The 17,876-nt window shown below is 45.2% G+C and overlaps 1 protein-coding gene and 1 long non-coding RNA gene across 5 annotated transcripts in view; one reads left to right on the forward strand and one right to left on the reverse strand.

Annotated features, from left to right (window-relative positions):
• Positions 1 to 17,876, reverse strand: part of LOC101472399 (protein sidekick-1) — a 298,277-nt gene that overhangs the window by 39,582 nt on the left and 240,819 nt on the right. For all 4 annotated transcript variants that reach the window (XM_004568331.6, XM_076884757.1, XM_076884759.1 and 1 more), the window contains 7 exons: positions 17,064 to 17,162; positions 15,933 to 16,124; positions 11,829 to 11,950; positions 11,611 to 11,723; positions 4,115 to 4,265; positions 1,401 to 1,641; positions 974 to 1,089 (listed from right to left, as the gene is read on the reverse strand). In XM_004568331.6, the coding sequence (XP_004568388.2) occupies positions 974 to 1,089; positions 1,401 to 1,641; positions 4,115 to 4,265; positions 11,611 to 11,723; positions 11,829 to 11,950; positions 15,933 to 16,124; positions 17,064 to 17,162 (1,034 nt within the window). The remainder of the gene's footprint in view (positions 1 to 973; positions 1,090 to 1,400; positions 1,642 to 4,114; positions 4,266 to 11,610; positions 11,724 to 11,828; positions 11,951 to 15,932; positions 16,125 to 17,063; positions 17,163 to 17,876) is intronic.
• Positions 5,266 to 5,553, forward strand: LOC143419173 (uncharacterized). Its single transcript, XR_013099150.1, has 2 exons — positions 5,266 to 5,302; positions 5,388 to 5,553. It is a non-coding gene; the product is annotated as an uncharacterized LOC143419173 (long non-coding RNA).

Here is a 17,876-nt window from a genome sequence, read left to right on the forward strand (position 1 = left end):
CAGCTGCTTCTATATTAGCACAAATATTTTTCTTTATTTTATTTTTTCTTTTGATGAATGTTTGAGAGGCAACTTAAAAATGCAGACAATTGCTGTGTGTTTTCCTTTTTATTTAAAAGCCAAAGCAAGTGGAGTAAATACATCACTCCAGGGTGAGCTTTGGAGTCCAAAAAAACCCTACCCCGAAAAACAGGTGCACCCACACAGGTGTGACTGCCAGTGCCAAAAGTGATGAGAAAACGAGTGCACCCTGCACTTCACTATCAACACTGTTCTTCCAGCTCTTTCTCTGAAACCTGCAGCTTATGTCAAGTATGTCTTCGATGGGGCTCACAATGAGACAGACATGTCTGCTTTTTTTTTGGGAAATATGAGAAAGGGTAAAGCTTTAATTTGGCAGATGTGGATAGACTGCGGGCTATGTATCTTTAGTGGGTGGAAAGGCTGGACTTGAATACTCATGCGGAGTCTGTAAAGCACAGTCAATCCACGAATATGCACACAAACATCCCATTTTCTTGCCTACACTGCATTTTATGTACTAAATTACAAATAAAGTAATTGCAAAACCAGCAGCCTTTGTGGATTATTGTTCGTTTTTGTGAATGAATAATCCAGCTATTGTTTCTACTACAACATCACACAAACTGCTGTTTTATGAAAGCGTATTAATCACTAAAGCCTCTCTCACATGCGTGCGTGTGATTACACGCAAATGGCCCCCAAACACACTTAGTGCAGCGGGGTGCTTTTAAAAGCATTAAAGTAGGAAGAACAAACTGGAGCAATTACAGGATGTTGCATCATGTTTAGCTTATATCAGATTGTAAGATATATATATATATATATGTGTGTGTGTGTGTGTGTGTGTGTGTGTGTGTGTGTGTGTGTGTGTGTGATGGCTGCAGGAAGTGATAATGGACTAAAGAGGTCAAGGAGGGATGCCAGGATACGACTTGCAGGTTTTATTCACCTTATATCCCAGAATGACTCCATTCTTCTGTGACTGAGGGAGAGCAGACCACATGAGCAGGATCTTGCTGGAACTCACTGCCTCGGCGGTCACATTTACTGGAGATCCAGATGGAACTAGCGAGCACACAGAGAAACACACACACACACACACCGCTCAGTGCTACTTCACTCTCTGAACCAATCTTCGATTTTATCTCAATCATCTCCTCCTCCCTCTCTCCATCAATCTTAATCTCGCTGAAACAGAGGGAGAGTGTAGAGGGCACAGAGAGGTGGCAGGATGAGAGGAGACATGGGGAGGTAATGGGAGCACTTTATTCCTCATCCATCTGCCTTCTTATACCCAGCAAATACAATATCTTACAGAGATCTCTGCTGGACACTTGCAAAGATGAAAGATGGATCAATGAGGTCTATGTTCATACCAGATTCTGTGGTCTGTGCTGCGACAGTTTGACTCCACGGTCCTGGTCCTATAGAGTTGAGGGCTTGTATCTGAACCTGGTACTGGGTAAAGGGATTTAGACCTTCTAATGTGGCCTCACTGGTGCCCCCAGTACCCTTCACATCCTCATTCCTGTTCTCCCCCTGACTGTCTGTCTTGGACACCCGCAGACGGTAGCCCACAGTCTCTGGACTGCTGTTGTACTCAGATTCTGAAAGAGGCTGGAAGGAAACAAACAGTGAGAGGAAGAGAGGCGCAGATTAGAGAGAAATACTTGTATTTATTGTTCCTGTCATGTTGCCAAGGTCATGTTGCATTCCTCCATACTTGTGCATGGAAGTACACACGAATGCAAGAAATCAGTATAAGACTCACATCACATGGAGGAAGCTGTTTTCACAACATTCTCCCAAGCAAATCTTTTATTTATTTTTTTCATCTGATTTTGCTTTTTGTTCCCATATTGACTCAAAAAATGCAGGTGAGCATGCCACAGCCCTGAACTGTAGAAGCATCACAATAATTTGTGCAACAATTTGTGAAGTGAGCATCAATCTACTTGAGGGCAGTTAATTAATTTCGGCAGCAATTAACTGACGGGATAGAGACTAAAAAAATAATGGTTAACATGCTGATACAACAAAAAAGGAAATGTGAGAAAGTTTTCAAAGGACTCTGCAGTGCTAGAAAAAAAACATACGTCCTTACTGCTTTAATAGGAATTCAGACAATAAGTATTGTATTTGATCATCAGCAAGTGTGAGCACCTCTATAAAGAGAGGTGGTTTGGCAGTTTGCTGGGCTGGAGTATTCAGGTGTTCATAACATACTACTAAATAAAAAAAACAATGGCTACATCTCATGACAGTACAAATAGAAAAAGACTGTACAGGTATCTCTTGGTTGGAAGGGTTCCAGGAGAAAGACTCAGAATCAGAATCAGAATCAGAAGACTTTATTTATCCCCCAAGGGGCAATTAAAATGAACATAGCAGCACAGGTTAGGATTGAAAGCATGTGAACAAACCACAAAACTTCTGGAACAATGTCCTTTAGACAGACAACTTTAAAGTGAAGATGTATGGCCATAATGCAGAGCGCCATGTTTGGAGAACACAACACATCAGCACAAACACGTCACACGGCACCTTGTCGTTACTAAGTTACTACGAACTCCTCTGTATACCAAAGTATTTTAGAGTCAAATGTGACACCAACAGCTCCGTCCAACAGGACAATGATCCCAAGCACAGAAGCAAATCTACCATTCTAACCATTCAGAATTCCCTTGAGGTATTTCTTTCCAAAGTTAAATATTTATTTCTAGGTAAAAGTGTGTTTTTAAGTGCTGTGCTGATAAAATCTGACAAACTCAAATTTCAAATAAGCCCCAACATAGCAATCACAAGTCAGAAACTGAAGAAAGCTATTTGAAATGTGAAATCGCCAAAAACCGAAAATGTGAGCATGTTGTGAAATGTAGGAGCCCGTCACTTACGGTAACAAGCTGACTGAGAAAACGGCTCTCCACAATATGATGAACAAGTGAAAAAAAGGCATTTTTGTAGCACTCGAGAATATGGTTATTTTTGTTATTGTGTCAAAGTACATCAAAAAACCTTTTACCATTTTCTTCCCTTTGACATCCCATCTCCTGATCCTTTTCTCTCCATCTACTTCTTTTCTCCATCTTAGTCACCCTCTGTCATCTTCTTTTACTCACTTCCATTAACTTCCATTTTCATTTCCTGCGACCCTCTCTTCGTCTCCTGTCCACACTTTTTCTGTCATCTCATTCTGCCCCTGACCCACCCTTGATCATGCATTACTTCCACAACCATTACTCACTGTCCTAAGATCATGTCAGCAGAAAGTTCAGGTTGCTCACAGTATATAAGTCTGCAGCAGATTTTAACCAACACTGTACACAGCGTTTGCTCTGTGCTGTGCAACAGATAAGGAAGTGAGACACCCAGTCATTTTAAATACCCTGGTGATTTAGCTCAGCTTAGCATTTAGGAGCCATAATACAGAATGTCACATTAGCTTTATTACCCTTAATATGCAGCTTAGAATAATAGCCTTAGCTAAAACCATTGTGACGGTTCCATTACAGCAGAAAACCTAGCATAGCTGAGGCTGGGCGCTAACATGCAGGTAAAATCCCATTAGCATGCTGCACAGGTAGCCCATAGCACCTCAGTGTCTGTGTCTGATTTGACAGGCTCTTTTTCTCATTCCAACTCTTAAATGGAAAATACTCTGCTCTCCATTTATGTTATAATAGAAGGGGGGAAGGGGGAGTGAAGGAGAGATGGAGGGAAAAGAGAGAGGGATGAAGAGCAGGAACAAGAGCAAAAACAGAAAAGACAGTGAGGAGAAAATTACATTGCAGTTTGTACAGCTAGCAGTCCACATGGTGAATGGGAAATGTGACAGATTAGTGTTAGCACTGATAACCAGGAGAGACACTGATTACAGCCTGTCAACCACTCAACCTGTTCAGTCCTGCTGCTGCAGAGTGCACGTGCACATAAATATGCACACGAGAACTAAAGTGGGAGCAAAGACACCGAGATGCAGCGCAAAGAAACAAAGGCAGTCCCAATTAACCCTCTCTGAAGGAGTGTAAAGGGGCAGAATCAGGGTGGAAGGTTTCACAGTTTACTGTGTGTCTGGTATGTGTGTTAGTACCTTCCAGCTGAATCGCAGGCTGGTCTGTGTAGCAGACAGAAGGCTGAGGTCAGAGGGGTGTGTGTCTGGGGCAGCCTGTAAGGTCTGAATCAGCCTAGAGGGGGCGCTCATGGGACTGGATCCGACGATGTTCACCTGCTGCATCCTGAACCTGGTGCGAACAGAAAGCAAAGTTACAGGAATAGTCATTGTATACAAGGTGAGCTCATTTCACATAAAGCCAGTGAAAGCAGTTTAATGTCTTTTATGCTTTTCAGAGTCAGAAAAGACAATTCTGATAATATGATATTGATCAGGGGAGATTTTGCTCCATATTGACATGACAGCACCACACAGTTGTGGCATATTTGTCAGCTGCACATCGGTGGTGATCTGTTCTATTGAGATCTGGTGACTGTGGAGGCCATTTGAGAACAGTGATACAAGTTTACATGGCTCATTATACTGCTCAAAACAACATTAGATAGATGGGTACATTGTGGTCATAAAGGTTGGCAACAATCCTCAGGTAGGCTGTGATGTTTGAGGGGCACCATTACACCATGACCAGCAGCCTGAACCAATGACACAAGGCAGGATGTATCCATGCTTTCACACTGTTTATGCCAAATTCTGATCATACCACCTGAGTGCCACAGCAGCATCATGCATGTTGTAGCTTCAGTTTCCTGTTTTTAGCTGACAGGAGTGGCTCAAGTGTGGCATTCTGCTGTTTGACGCAAAGTGTCTGATTATTCAAACAAATCCATCTGCCCCAACCATGGCACATTCAAAGTCACTTAAATCACATTCTTCACCATTCTGATGCTCCGTTTGAACTTCAGCAGGTGATCTTGACCTTTCTACATGTCATGTTTTGTTGCCATTTGATTGGTTGATTAGATATTTAGATTATTGTCAGGGTCCTGGGTCTGAGCAACCCAGGATCCCTGAGCAGTTATGTATTATATTATTATTATTATTATTATTATTATTATTATTGTTGTGTATTTTGGTGTTGCTCCCCCTTCCCTGTGCTTGTGTATATGTGTGTGTGTGGGTGGCTGAGCACTTGTTTATAGGCGGCGTCAGGCCTGGAGGGTGTGGCCCTGCAAGGGGACTGGCCACACCCGAAGCCACACACCTGCTGCTGATCAGGCCTCGTCGGGGGAGCTCCCACCGACGCGGGATCATTGCATGAGACTCCACGTTAGTCACCCTGTCTAAGTTTAGTCAGAAAGTGTATGCCTGCCATTTCTGAGTGTCCTGACAGCTGCGCTATTGTTTCCCGCAGGAAGAGCGTGGAAGGCACGGAGAGCAGCGAGCACCGGGGGGTGCTGACACGGGAGCAGAGAGCACACGGACTATTCACGGGAGACACGACACGGGAGTCTGGGAGAACACGGGGATTTATTGTTACGTTGTTTTCACTCTGTAAATAAACACTGTTTGTACATAGAGCACCGCGCCTGGGTCCTCCTTCCCCACTCCTTCCACGGTGTGCCATGCCATACCGTGACAGAATGATCCCGCCTCTAATGGACCCAGCGGTCTCCGAGGAGAGGCTCAGGAGGGAAGTTATGGACGAAGTGTACCACCTATGTGAGGTGTGGTGGGAGAAGCCAGCGGAAGGTTTGCGTCGCGCCGTGGAGAGGCGGCTGCAGGAGATGCTTTTTAAATTCCCCTGGCTGGTGGACTCCCTTAATGCAGTGGTCCTGGACTTCCTACTTTCCACCCTCCACCTCCACTCTCCTCCTCAGGCTGCCCACCAGCTCGGACAGCTGGTGGATTCACTGCCTGAGACGCCGGCCCCGACGCCGACACGGAAACGACGTTCGCGCCGCCAGCGTTCCTCACCGCAGCTAGATCCACAGACATCTCAACAGCCGGCTGTGGTGAGTCATATGGACAATTCATCGTCACTCACCTCAACTGTTTACTCTGGGGCTATGTTTATACGGTCAGCTGCCCGTCCGCTTTCGGCTCAGTTACCTGCTCAGCAGCCACCTGTAGCTGCGGCACAGCCAGCTGCCCAGCCGGTAGCCAAAGCGCAGCCCAGCTGGTCGCTGTACCTCAGCCAATCGCCCGGCTAGTGATCCAGCCGTCACCTGCTGAATCATCCCCCGCGACATCTACCTCACCGCTTACAGTTTCATCCTGTTCACCATCCACATCACCCGCTCAGCCATCTTCTCCACCAGCAGCAGCCTCCATTCCACTACCCACTCCAGCGGCCTTGTCCGGAGAGAGCGACCTCACACGCGTCCAACGCCTGATGGACTGGGTAACTCACACCACCAACACAAGGGCAAGAGTGGTGGGATTAAACGCCATCGAGGCAATCCTGGAGGGAAACCCCTACCTCGGCCAGCTCAAGGGAGTTTCCGCCTGCCTTTGCACCCTGCATAAAGCCCGGGGGGTAGTGCAAGCTCGGGAAACCTCAGACTTCGTCCAGCTGCAGCAGGAGCTCAGCGAGCCGGAGGAGCTCAGCGAGCCGGAGGAGCTCAGCGAGCCGGAGGAGCTCAGCGAGCCGGAGCAGGAGCTCAGCGAGCCGGAGGAGGAGCTCAGCGAGCCGGAGCAGGAGCTCAGCGAGCCGGAGCAGGAGCTCAGCGAGCCCGAGCAGGAGCTCAGCGAGCCGGAGCAGGAGCTCAGCGAGCCCGAGCAGGAGCTCAGCGAGCCGGAGGAGCCCGCACCGCCAGCTGTGGAGCTCAGCGAGCCCAAGCAGGAGCTCAGCGAGCCCGAGCAGGAGCTCAGCGAGCCGGAGGAGCCCGCACCGCCAGCTGTGGAGCTCAGCATGCCCGAGCAGGAGCTCTCGCTGCCGGCCGAGGAGGGTCCCGCTCGGCCGGAGGTCAGCGGACCGGAGGGACCTCCACGTCTGGCGCGGCCTCCTAGCCGTCCACGTCCGATGCGTCCACGTCAGCGATCGGCGCGTCATGGACCTGGTGCCACGCCTCGCTGTTGCTCACCGGAGCAGCGACGTTGCCATCGGACCCGTGGCGGGCCACCAGAACCGTTCCGCCGCCACCGGACCCGTGGCAGGCCGCCGGAGGAGCAGCGCCGCCGCCAGCGGACCCGTGGCAGGCCACCAGAACCGTTCCGCCGCCAGCGGACCCGTGGCAGGCCGCCGGAGGAGCAGCGCCGCCGCCACCGGACCCGTGGCAGGCCCCCTGAACTGTTTTGCTGCTGCTGCCGGACCCGGGGACGTCCGCCGGAGCTGCTACGTCGCCGCCGTTGGGCTCGAGGTAGGCCCCCTGAACTCTCTTGTTGTGTTGATGGGCCGCCTGTGACTGTTTGTGGCGTCTTTTCGTTTTCTTTTTGCACCGCTGCGGGATGCGCGGTCTGACTTTGGGACTGTGAACTGGGTCGGTTTGCTGTTTTGTGGTTTTTGCTTGTTTTGGTTCTGGCCCTCCGTCCTGGACCCCCCGCCGCCCGCCCTGGGTTGGTTGTGCTGTTTTTGTTTTTGTTTTGGGGTCGTCGGGAGCCGACCCTTAGAGGGGGGGTACTGTCAGGGTCCTGGGTCTGAGCAACCCAGGATCCCTGAGCAGTTATGTATTATATTATTATTATTATTATTATTATTATTATTATTATTACTATTATTATTGTTGTGTATTTTGGTGTTGCTCCCCCTTCCCTGTGTGTGTGTGTGTGGGTGGCTGAGCACTTGTTTATAGGCGGCGTCAGGCCTGGAGGGTGTGGCCCTGCAAGGGGACTGGCCACACCCGAAGCCACACACCTGCTGCTGATCAGGCCTCGTCGGGGGAGCTACTTAAGAGAGTCTTGGAGCTCCCACCGACGCGGGATCATTGCATGAGACTCCACGTTAGTCACCCTGTCTAAGTTTAGTCAGAAAGTGTATGCCTGCCATTTCTGAGTGTCCTGACAGCTGCGCTATTGTTTCCCGCAGGAAGAGCGTGGAAGGCACGGAGAGCAGCGAGCACACGGACTATTCACGGGAGACACGACACGGGAGTCTGGGAGAACACGGGGATTTATTGTTACGTTGTTTTCACTCTGTAAATAAACACTGTTTGTACATAGAGCACCGCGCCTGGGTCCTCCTTCCCCACTCCTTCCACGGTGTGCCATGCCATACCGTGACAATTATGGGGTAGCTGAACAGAAGGACCTAATAAAGTGGCTGGTGAGTGCACATTAAAGACCAATAAACACGAGCAGGTCTGTGTCAAAAGTATCAGTCTTTATCCAACAGAGGGGAAAAATGTGGTTAATGTTATTTAAATCACATTGTAATGTCTGGTGAGTTTTTTAAGTTGCGGATGAAAGGATTCACACTGCGTCACGTGTGCATAAAGTAAGCAGGTTTTTGATTTTTGCCATCCAGTTGGTCTGAGCAGAGGGGAATACAATAATCCAATAAAACCCATCAATGGTGCTTCTGCCTCCACTATCAGAGCATCCCTTTGTTTACATTTGTGCTTTTATACTCTTAACAAAACTGGAATTTGGAATCTATGAAATTAAGATCTGACCCACTCCTGCTGCATACCAAGAGGTTTAAAATGAATGAAGCCTTGGTGGTTTAAATCAGCGAACAGTACAGATAACTTCAGGAGTTTGATCAACTACATCTGAAAAATTACATTTGTTTCTCTCACTTTTTTTTGGAAATCCCTGGATTACATTGATATGTAATAATCCTTTCAGTTATGCAGCTATCAAAGTGCTGTAGTAGTGCTGTGGAAAATCATTTAAGAGACGTGTTTTGTGATTTTGGAGAGTCTGACTGTGTTCTATGATAATCCTCTGTGTCTGTGAGAAGATGTGGTCTAAGCAGATTTAGGCACAAATGAAATTTCATGCCAAAAAAGGTTCACACAAATTGAACTGTGCTGCCTAATCAGCATATAACCACACTTTCAGCTGTGCTCCTTCTTTGGGCAAACATGTTTGTCTGGTGCCAGAAAATTATCAAGCAGATGCAGATCCAAGAATACAGACTTTCAAAAACAGGCTTATTAAACCTCTATTAGCTGTGTGACCTGACAGATGAGCTGTTAGTGTGCCTGGTCACTAGTTTAATTCCCAGCTGCCCAGACTGCTGTTGCATGTCTACTCGTTTTACCACATTTGTTGGAACCACATGTGTAGCTTAGGTTGGAGCACCGAGGGAGATGGAGGTTAATTGCACATGCGCTACTTGGATTTGTCATGGATTTTAATAAATCAGATGTGCTTCAGCTAAATTTCTGGTTATATTCAAAATTTTCATTGAAAACATATCAGACATACAAATATCTCTGCTGTGGGAAGAATTTAAGGAATCAGTAGAGGCTGACTGATATGGCATTTTCAAAAGCAGTACTGTTATTAGAGGATTTGAAAGTCTCATACTTGGATACTTCGGCTGATATATTTTTCTTTCTGGCACACAAAACAGAATGGCTCCTAAGGCTAGTGGTTTACACATTTGCCAAACAAGTAAAAGATTCCTAGTTTGACCCAATGAAGGAGCCACAAATCCCTTTGTGTCAGTAAGGACATCCAGTGTAAAAATGTTACCTAATCAAACCTACCGTGTTGAACCCCTGTGAATAAGGGAGCAGCTGAAAGTAGCTTACACTAAACAAACAGATTTCTCTAACATTTGTGTATTTATTTTAGACAGTACACTTTATAAGTTAACTTGTTTTATAGATACAGCGAGGGATGACTCCTTTACGCTCTGAATGATTCGGATCAGCTGGTTGTTGTGTTAGTGGCATTCCAAACACTTGTTGCTAGCAGGGAAGTTGTACAACACCCTCTGGTGGACAAACCATCCAACATCAATGCTGATAACATGGCTGAAGGGTGTTTCTCCTGTTTTCTTTATTTTTTTAAACCAGTCATTATAAATACAGATACTGACATATCAGCCAATAGCTAATACAGCGTGGCAATATCAGCCTGCTGATAAATCAGGTACATTTAGAGCTGAATAAAAACCAGGACAGGCAACTTTACCTTGCTTAGTTTTTTGCAAAAACACTAAACTCGTAAAACATTGTTTTATGTCCTGATATTAGACCCAATCCTGCAATCTTATCAAGCTGCCTGCAAGCTCACAGCAATAGAGGAGTTGCTGCTGAGTGGTTGACTGAGACCACTGGACACTGAGTGTGTGTCAGAGAGAATTACATTTACCACTCAAGGTCCAGTTGTTGTATGAACTCATAATTCATATTTTGCCAATAAAAAAGCTCTATTGGTGAGTGAAAGATACCTCCTTCTGTTAGGGGCATTTCTCTCTGAGTAATGTTAGCGTTTCTGTCCTAAACAAACCCTCTGCTTTCTTTATGCTTTTATTGGAGATGAGGACGGGGGCCAAATGCACAAGTTCCAAATATTGGGGGACACATACCCAGAAAACTACAGCTGCAAATCAAAACAAGAAAACAAACAAAAAAAACTGTACTTGCACATTTTTTAAATGTATGTCAGACATCCACATGTAACTTTACTGAAGAGGAAGCAAAACTTACTGAATGGAGCACAGATTAACAACCATTTCAGTTTTCTGTGCTCAGATCAAATTTGTCCCATCTCATATATATATGATATTTCTTTCAGTATTTTGATCTGGAACTCTCCGCCAGAGTTTGTTTAGTTGACTGATGGTGCCACGTATTCAGTCAGTAAAAGTGACATAAGAAAGCAGAGCCATTAGGGAGTATTTGTTACTTTTGTAACTTCTAAAAGAAGCCGTGCTTCTGTGTGGCTTTGAACGATAAACCGTGGGAGCGTGCAGGTTGTGTAAGAGGCTATATCTTTGAGTTTTTGTCCCTGTATTGGGAGATAGAGAGCAGGGTGTAAAGAGGGACTTAAAGCAGGGGATAAGAAATACTGACAAGTGCATCACTTCATCTAACGTCCCAATGGTGTCGCCTGTGACAACATAATCCCTGTGAGTGTACAGCGCGTGCATACACACACTGCAATCCCATTACAGATGAAGGCCGAGATACAGAGAGCAAGAGGAAGGCATGGTCAGATTGCCCGATAAATAGAGAAGATAGGCAGACAAATAGCTAGAGAAGGAGAAGGAAAGAGCGAGAGAGAGTGAGAGGGGGAAGAGTTGCTGCTGTTCAGAATGGCGATTGATCACATACACAAAATACAAGCTCCCCCTGAGGAGGGATTACAGACACTCCGCTGTCCTCCTCCATTTCCTCCTCTCCTCGTCTCTAATCCCTTTGTCTCGTCTTCTCTTTAATGTGTTCTGCTGCCCTTCCCACTTTCTGATCACCTCTTTTCTCCCCGTCCTCATCCTTCTTCTTCCCTCTGGCTAGTTGCAGGAGGGTAATAAGGATCTGCATGCAGCAGCTGTGAAGGTGCTGACAAACAGAAAAGTCTCAGATGGAACTGTCTCTCTGTGTGTCTGTGTGATTTATCTAACTTCTCCTGAGCCCAGCAATACAGCAGAACCTGGTGCAGAGTGAGATGTGTTTGAGGAAGCTGTTGATTATATGTGTGTGTGCAGGTGGTAGCGTGGGATATGTGTGTTTGCTGCTCACCTGTACTGAGTGAAAGGAGTGAGGTCTGGGATTTCCAGAGTGTCTGCATCTGGCTGGTTGTCTTTTTGGTACACAACTTTCCACTCCTCCTCTTTTCCATCATCCTTCACCACCTGTTGAAAAGGTAATCAGATGGAAGACAGTTTCTCTTTTGCTTGATTTGTCAATAAGAGCTGACCACAAAAGTGTGCATGCAACACAAACACAGTCACACGCACCTGTCCTTCAACTATCCACCGTGATATGGCAGTCTTGCCATCAGGACCGGGTCGAAATCTCACCGTTGCGGTCCGAGGGCTGATGTTGGAGATGACTAAGTTTGAAGGAGCACCAGGAAGTTCTGCAGATAGAAAACAGAAAAAACAGTGCTTTAGCCTATATGCAGATAGTGCTTGCAAGATACCTGTCACTGCTGCATATTATTGATAATCATGCAGATATGTAAAACATTTACTGGAAAAAAAGATTATTACATGTTCCTTTTTAATGAGAACAGAAGTCTGTGTATGGCTTTAAGATGTCTTAAATATTCACTGGCAATTTCGTTAGGTATAACTTTTCGACTAGTCATTAAAACAAATATTTAGGCAGCCGATCACATGGCAGCAACTCAGTGCATTTATGCATGTAGACATGGTTAAGATGTTTACTTGATGAGTTCCAACCAAGCGTCAGAACAGGAAAGAAAAGTGATTTAAGTGGCTTTGCATATGCTATGGTTGTTTGTGCCAGACGGGCTGGTATGTGCAATTTTCCCACAGAATGATCTCTAGTGTTTAAAGAGAATGGTCTGAAAAAGAGAAAATATCCAGCAAGTTCAGCTCTCTGGGTGAAAACACCTTGTTGATACTAATGGCCATACTGCTTTGAGCTGCGAGGACGGCAACAGGAACTCATAAACCACTTGTTACAACCAAGGTATGCAGAAGAATGTACGACACGACGAACGTTAAAGCAGACGAGTTGCAGCAGAACAAGACCACACCAGGTGCCCGTTCTGGTAGCTACAGACAGAAAACTGGGGCTACAATTTGCATTGGATCAGCAAAAGTGTACAATGGAAGGAACAGGATTTGAACAGAAAGTGAATTTGGTGTAAACAACATGAAAGCATGGCTCCATCCTGCTTGTATAAACAGTTTCAGCTGCAGGTGGTGGTGCAATGGCGGGGGATATTCTCTTGGCACACTTAACCACAGCGTACCCATCTTCTGATGGCAATTTCAGCAGGAAAACACACCATGTCACAAAGCTCAAACCATCTCAAACTGGTTTATTGAACATAACAATGAGTTCACTGTTCTCAAATGGCCTCCACACTCAATTGAACAGAGTACCCCTGAGATGTGATGATGTGGAAAAGGAGATTTGTATTACAAATGTCGAGCTGAGAAATTTGTAAAAAGTTTGTGAGACTATCACAGCATGGCCCAAAATCTCCGAGGAATAGTTCACCTTATTCTGAAGGCAACCCACCGGTATTAACAAGGTGTAACTAATAAAGTGGCCAGTGGATTTAGATTTGAGGAAAGAAAACTAAAACACCTCCTACTGCAGGTGCTGCGATAACCACATAAATACACATCCAGTTAGAGACCTGTGTTTTGTCCAAACAGTAAAGGACACATGGACAAATGAATGAATTGTCCACAGCATGGAAGAAGACTTATTGTAGGATTGAAGATTCTGGATTGTAAATAAGAGCAGAATAAAAAATATATTAACACTGAAATGTTTTTATCTGCAAACAGATACAAATATGTAAAATGGCATAACTGACAAAAACATGTCTGAGAATTGCCACATGGCTAATGTGAGATAGAAAAAAAGAAGCATGAATCATGCTGCCAAGTACAAAAGCCAAAAAAATTCCTCCAGTACTTTTAATGTTTCCATGTTTGACCATACAAAAGTATGATTAAAAAGGTTGTTGTTAACTAAAGTACAAGAATCTCTGCATTTTTTTCTCTCTCAGAAGAATTCAGTCCAAATTTCCAAGGTCAATAACATAATGCAGTGAGACAGTGACACAGCACAGCAGTGGAGGTAAGATGAAGGTTTCAATATGTCCCATATAAAGTCTCTAAATGTCAAAATAGGCGGAATTCTTATGACAGTATTGTGGGAGGGCAATGACAAAAGTGAGAATCTGACTTGGTGGAGATGACCACCCCCACCTGTACACTCCAGCAGCAGCCAGTCAATCAGCAAAGTACAGAACTGCAGAGCTTATCTGACAAAATGTAGCTGGAACCTAAAGGATTTCAGTTTTGCTGTTTATTTTCTCTTCCCCCCCCCAAAAATATCAATGATTAACTGTGGAAACATCAACTTTAAAAAGCTTTTGGCTGTGATGATAACTTGTCTCGGCAAAGCTAATTAGACAGTAATTGTCATCCCCAACTGGCAAATGCTACACACTTGAAAGCAAAGCGTGACAGTATCAATAACTGCAAGAAAGAATAATTGGAAATCAACTATTTCATCTAACAGCACAAAAGAAATTCTCTGACAATAAAAAATCACTGATGTGGCCCAAGTTTGTTCAGCGACAACAAAACACGGCCGACTAAAAGTCTAAAAAGTTGCTTCTGTCTTACTCAGAATGAGAGCCGAGCTGAATCTGGCCGACAACAACCACAAAACAACTATTATTTTCTCCCTGTGGTGAGTTTTCTTTTTTAAAACTTTGAATAAATCACAGAGGAATAATGATACGTTTTGTATGCACAATTCAAGCAGAACTAAATATTCCTATTAAAGGTTTTTACAGCTCCACCTTTCAAATGCCACACGCGCACACTCACACGTTTTATAGCTTGGAATAGACTTCTTCACTGACAGCTGTTGAATTGAACTGCCATTGGTCTGGCAGGCGGCACATATGACAACGGCTCGGAAGACGGCGTCTGAAAATCCGCTCGTTTTAATCAGGAGCTAACAGATAAAATATCTGACAGCTTGTTTCTGTTAATGAAATTGGCATAATCAAAAATCATCACAATCCACTTTGCTTCTAAATTATCTCACTCAATCAAGACCGAGCACTTTAGAGCCTCTTTTCAAACACTTCTCTCGGCTGTGTTTGCTTAATACTTGGTACCTCTGGACGGCGTGATCTGCTGTAATCCATCCAATTCTGTTGCAAGCGCCGTGTTTGCCGAACACAACAAAATACACGTTTGTAAAGCCGACGCGTTAAGCCAAATGGCGTAAATCGGACAGATTTCGAAGAATACTTGAGAGGATTCCTCATTGAAACGGGACAACAAAACAACCGTCCAACCGTTGTGGAAACAAGGCATCATTTAGTCTGGATACAGTGCGGTTCATGTGTGCACCGCAAGACAAATTACAGCTATCAGCAAACTCTGCTCTGTAAATGCACGCAGCAAACTTGTAAGGGTTATATGTGGAAATGTTGATATCAGCTGCCTCGCGCAGATGAATGACAAAACTCCATGAATATATGAATAAATAAACAAGACAAGAATCTATACTCTGTGGATCTCTCTCTTCCTCTCTCGCTCTCTCGCTGCTCATTCTTTAGTTCTTTTTCCCCACCTAATATTCAGCCCTTCGTCTTTCCTTCAGTCTTTTGCTTTCATGAATTAATGAATAACCTCCAAATCTGAACTGTCTGTATCCATCTTGCTTTCACTTTTTCTTCTTTTATTCATAAATTAGTAATCAGAAAATGTTAGGACAAAAATCCCGCTGTATGAGCTGTGTTTTTTTCTCCATTCTCCCACACTTTGCTTTCCGCCTCTGAGTCCATTTCTGAGACACTTTGGTCTTCGACTCTTTGGAGATTGGATTTTCTCATGTTTTCTGTTCTTCCCTCATTATGTTCCTCCATCTTCTTCTTTTTCCCCCTTCTTCAGTCCTGCTCTTTGATTGTCTCTTGCCCTCTCTCTTCCATTGCTGCATTTCTTCCACTTTGCCATTTGCAGTTAATCAGCGCTAATAATGATTGCAACTTGGCCTAAGTCCAAACGCACAGAACACATAGACACACACACACACACACACACACAATTGCAGCTTACACTAAAGCACTCTCTGAGATGCTGTAAATGACCGGCTCTTGTGTGTGACTGTGTTTGTCGATGTGTGCGCTCGCTGTGTGGGTGATGATTCATGGATTCACAGTAACAGCTACTTATCAGCCTGAGGGAAGACAATGGCATCGCAACAGCTCATCACTCATATTTACTCGGCTCCACACACACAAACAGACACACACACCCCCAGATACACACACATGAAAAACAGTTTTTAACATCCGCTGTCACAGGCACCGGTGCGTTTATTTATTGTACCTGGTGGGACCCCGGTGGAGATGGTGGAGGATGTGACCACGCCCCGTCCTGCAGCAGTGAGCGCAGCCACTTGTATTGTGTACACGGTGGTGGAGGTGAGGCCGGTCAGCTGGTACTGCAGGGTGGAGTTGGGCAAGGAGTGTTCCTCGCGACTTGACTCCACATTCGGCACTTCCCACCACAGCATGTAACCTGCGGGGTGTAGCGCACACGCTGGGTTAATAAAGGCGCATATAGACACAAGCAGACACAAGTACACACACAAGCACGTGTGCAAAAGCGCACACACGTACAAATAATGAGAGGTGCAGAGCCATAAAGGAGGGGAGAGTACAGAAGGGGTAACTCCAGTCAAAATCCTGTCTGTCCCATCGCATCTTTGCAGTCATGCATCACACTCCACCTTCAAATGTGTGTGTGAGTGAGGCCATTTGTGTGTAAAGCCCCGGAGAGAGTGAATGGTCCCTCATCTGTCTCCCTGCTCACCAGGTGCTGGATGAAAAGCAGGTTGAGGAGAAAAGAGTAAATGTGCAAGGTGACCTTGATTGAATACCCATTTTCTCACTCCTCTGAGTGTGTATGCTGACTGGAAAGCCACTGCTCCCTGTGCTGTCGGGTTGTGGTCCTGTGGTGGAGGTGCTGGATGAATGTTGGACAACAACACAAAGACACAAACGTGTAATGTAGAGTTATCGCTTAATTCACAGCAGCTTGTTGTGTTCCCCATTGACTAACAGAGCCAAGGAGGAAGTAGGGCTAAATTAATCTGGGGGAAAGTGCCTTGAGCTCTGCGATGTGCTGCACAAACAAGACCACGGGTGTTGGGAGGCGTGGGATGAGGGCATGTTCGAGACAAAAAGAGGAGACAAGCTGCAAAGGGAAAGGATTAGCTGATGATGAATCAGTTACACACAAACGTCTTCTTAGAGATGGGGGACAGTAAGAGACTAAGTGGAGGAAACTGAAGAAACTATAAAGAGAGGGGATGCTTTTATAAATTCACTTAGATTGGTCATTTGAGAAGATTACTTATCTCATCAAAAATGTGGGTAAAGGGGGGGAAATTATTAGAGGCTATCTGCAGTTTTGTTTTGCTCCTTTAATTTTACTGTCATGTTGCAAAGATCTAACCGGTGATGATGCCGTTCTTATCTTCAGGTTCTGCCCAGCTGACTCTGAGCGATGTGTCCAAGATTTCAGTGAAGCTTAGACGGCGAACACGTCCAGGGGCTGAAAAACAAAACACACATACACACACGCACAGTGATGTGGATCAGGCAATTTTTGATTGCAAACAAGCACACATCTCTGTCGTACACAGCATATTACCTATGGCCTATGACTTCACAAGCCTCTTCCTAATCACATTGACCAACACACAGACACACACACACACAGGTGGGTGCAACCCTGCCATTTCTCATTTCATCAATCGCTCTCTAACCCCTTCTCCCTGCAGAGCGATTAAGCTATTCATCTGAGACATTCAATAACTCTCATACACTCATACTCGTGCACACACACACACACAAACACACACACAGGCGGATGCAAAAAGCTATCATCAAGCAAGAATTACACCCACCGTTAACCCTGCCGACACGCCCAGCAACCAATCAATAACTGGCTACTGCTGTGTATGTGTGTATGTGTGTACGGTACATATGGCTACTAATATCCCTTTCCCACTCAATAATTACTGGTTGGTAATAATTGCTCGTCTGCCTGCCTATAGGCTATTGTGTTTATTTGATGGAGTGATGGTGTGCATGTGCACTTGTAGCTGGGAGTTGCAGCTATTATGTTTATCCATGGAACAGTGGGCTATAAATACCACTAAGCCTGAAAACATATGAGTCAATTCCCTTTAGAAAGACACAACGTAGAGAAAAAAATAAATAAATAAAAGGGAACCGGGAGACGTCCGGGGAAACTAAGAACAAA

This window comes from Maylandia zebra, linkage group LG6, assembly GCF_041146795.1.
Source record: "Maylandia zebra isolate NMK-2024a linkage group LG6, Mzebra_GT3a, whole genome shotgun sequence".
Taxonomy (NCBI): Eukaryota; Metazoa; Chordata; class Actinopteri; order Cichliformes; family Cichlidae; genus Maylandia; species Maylandia zebra.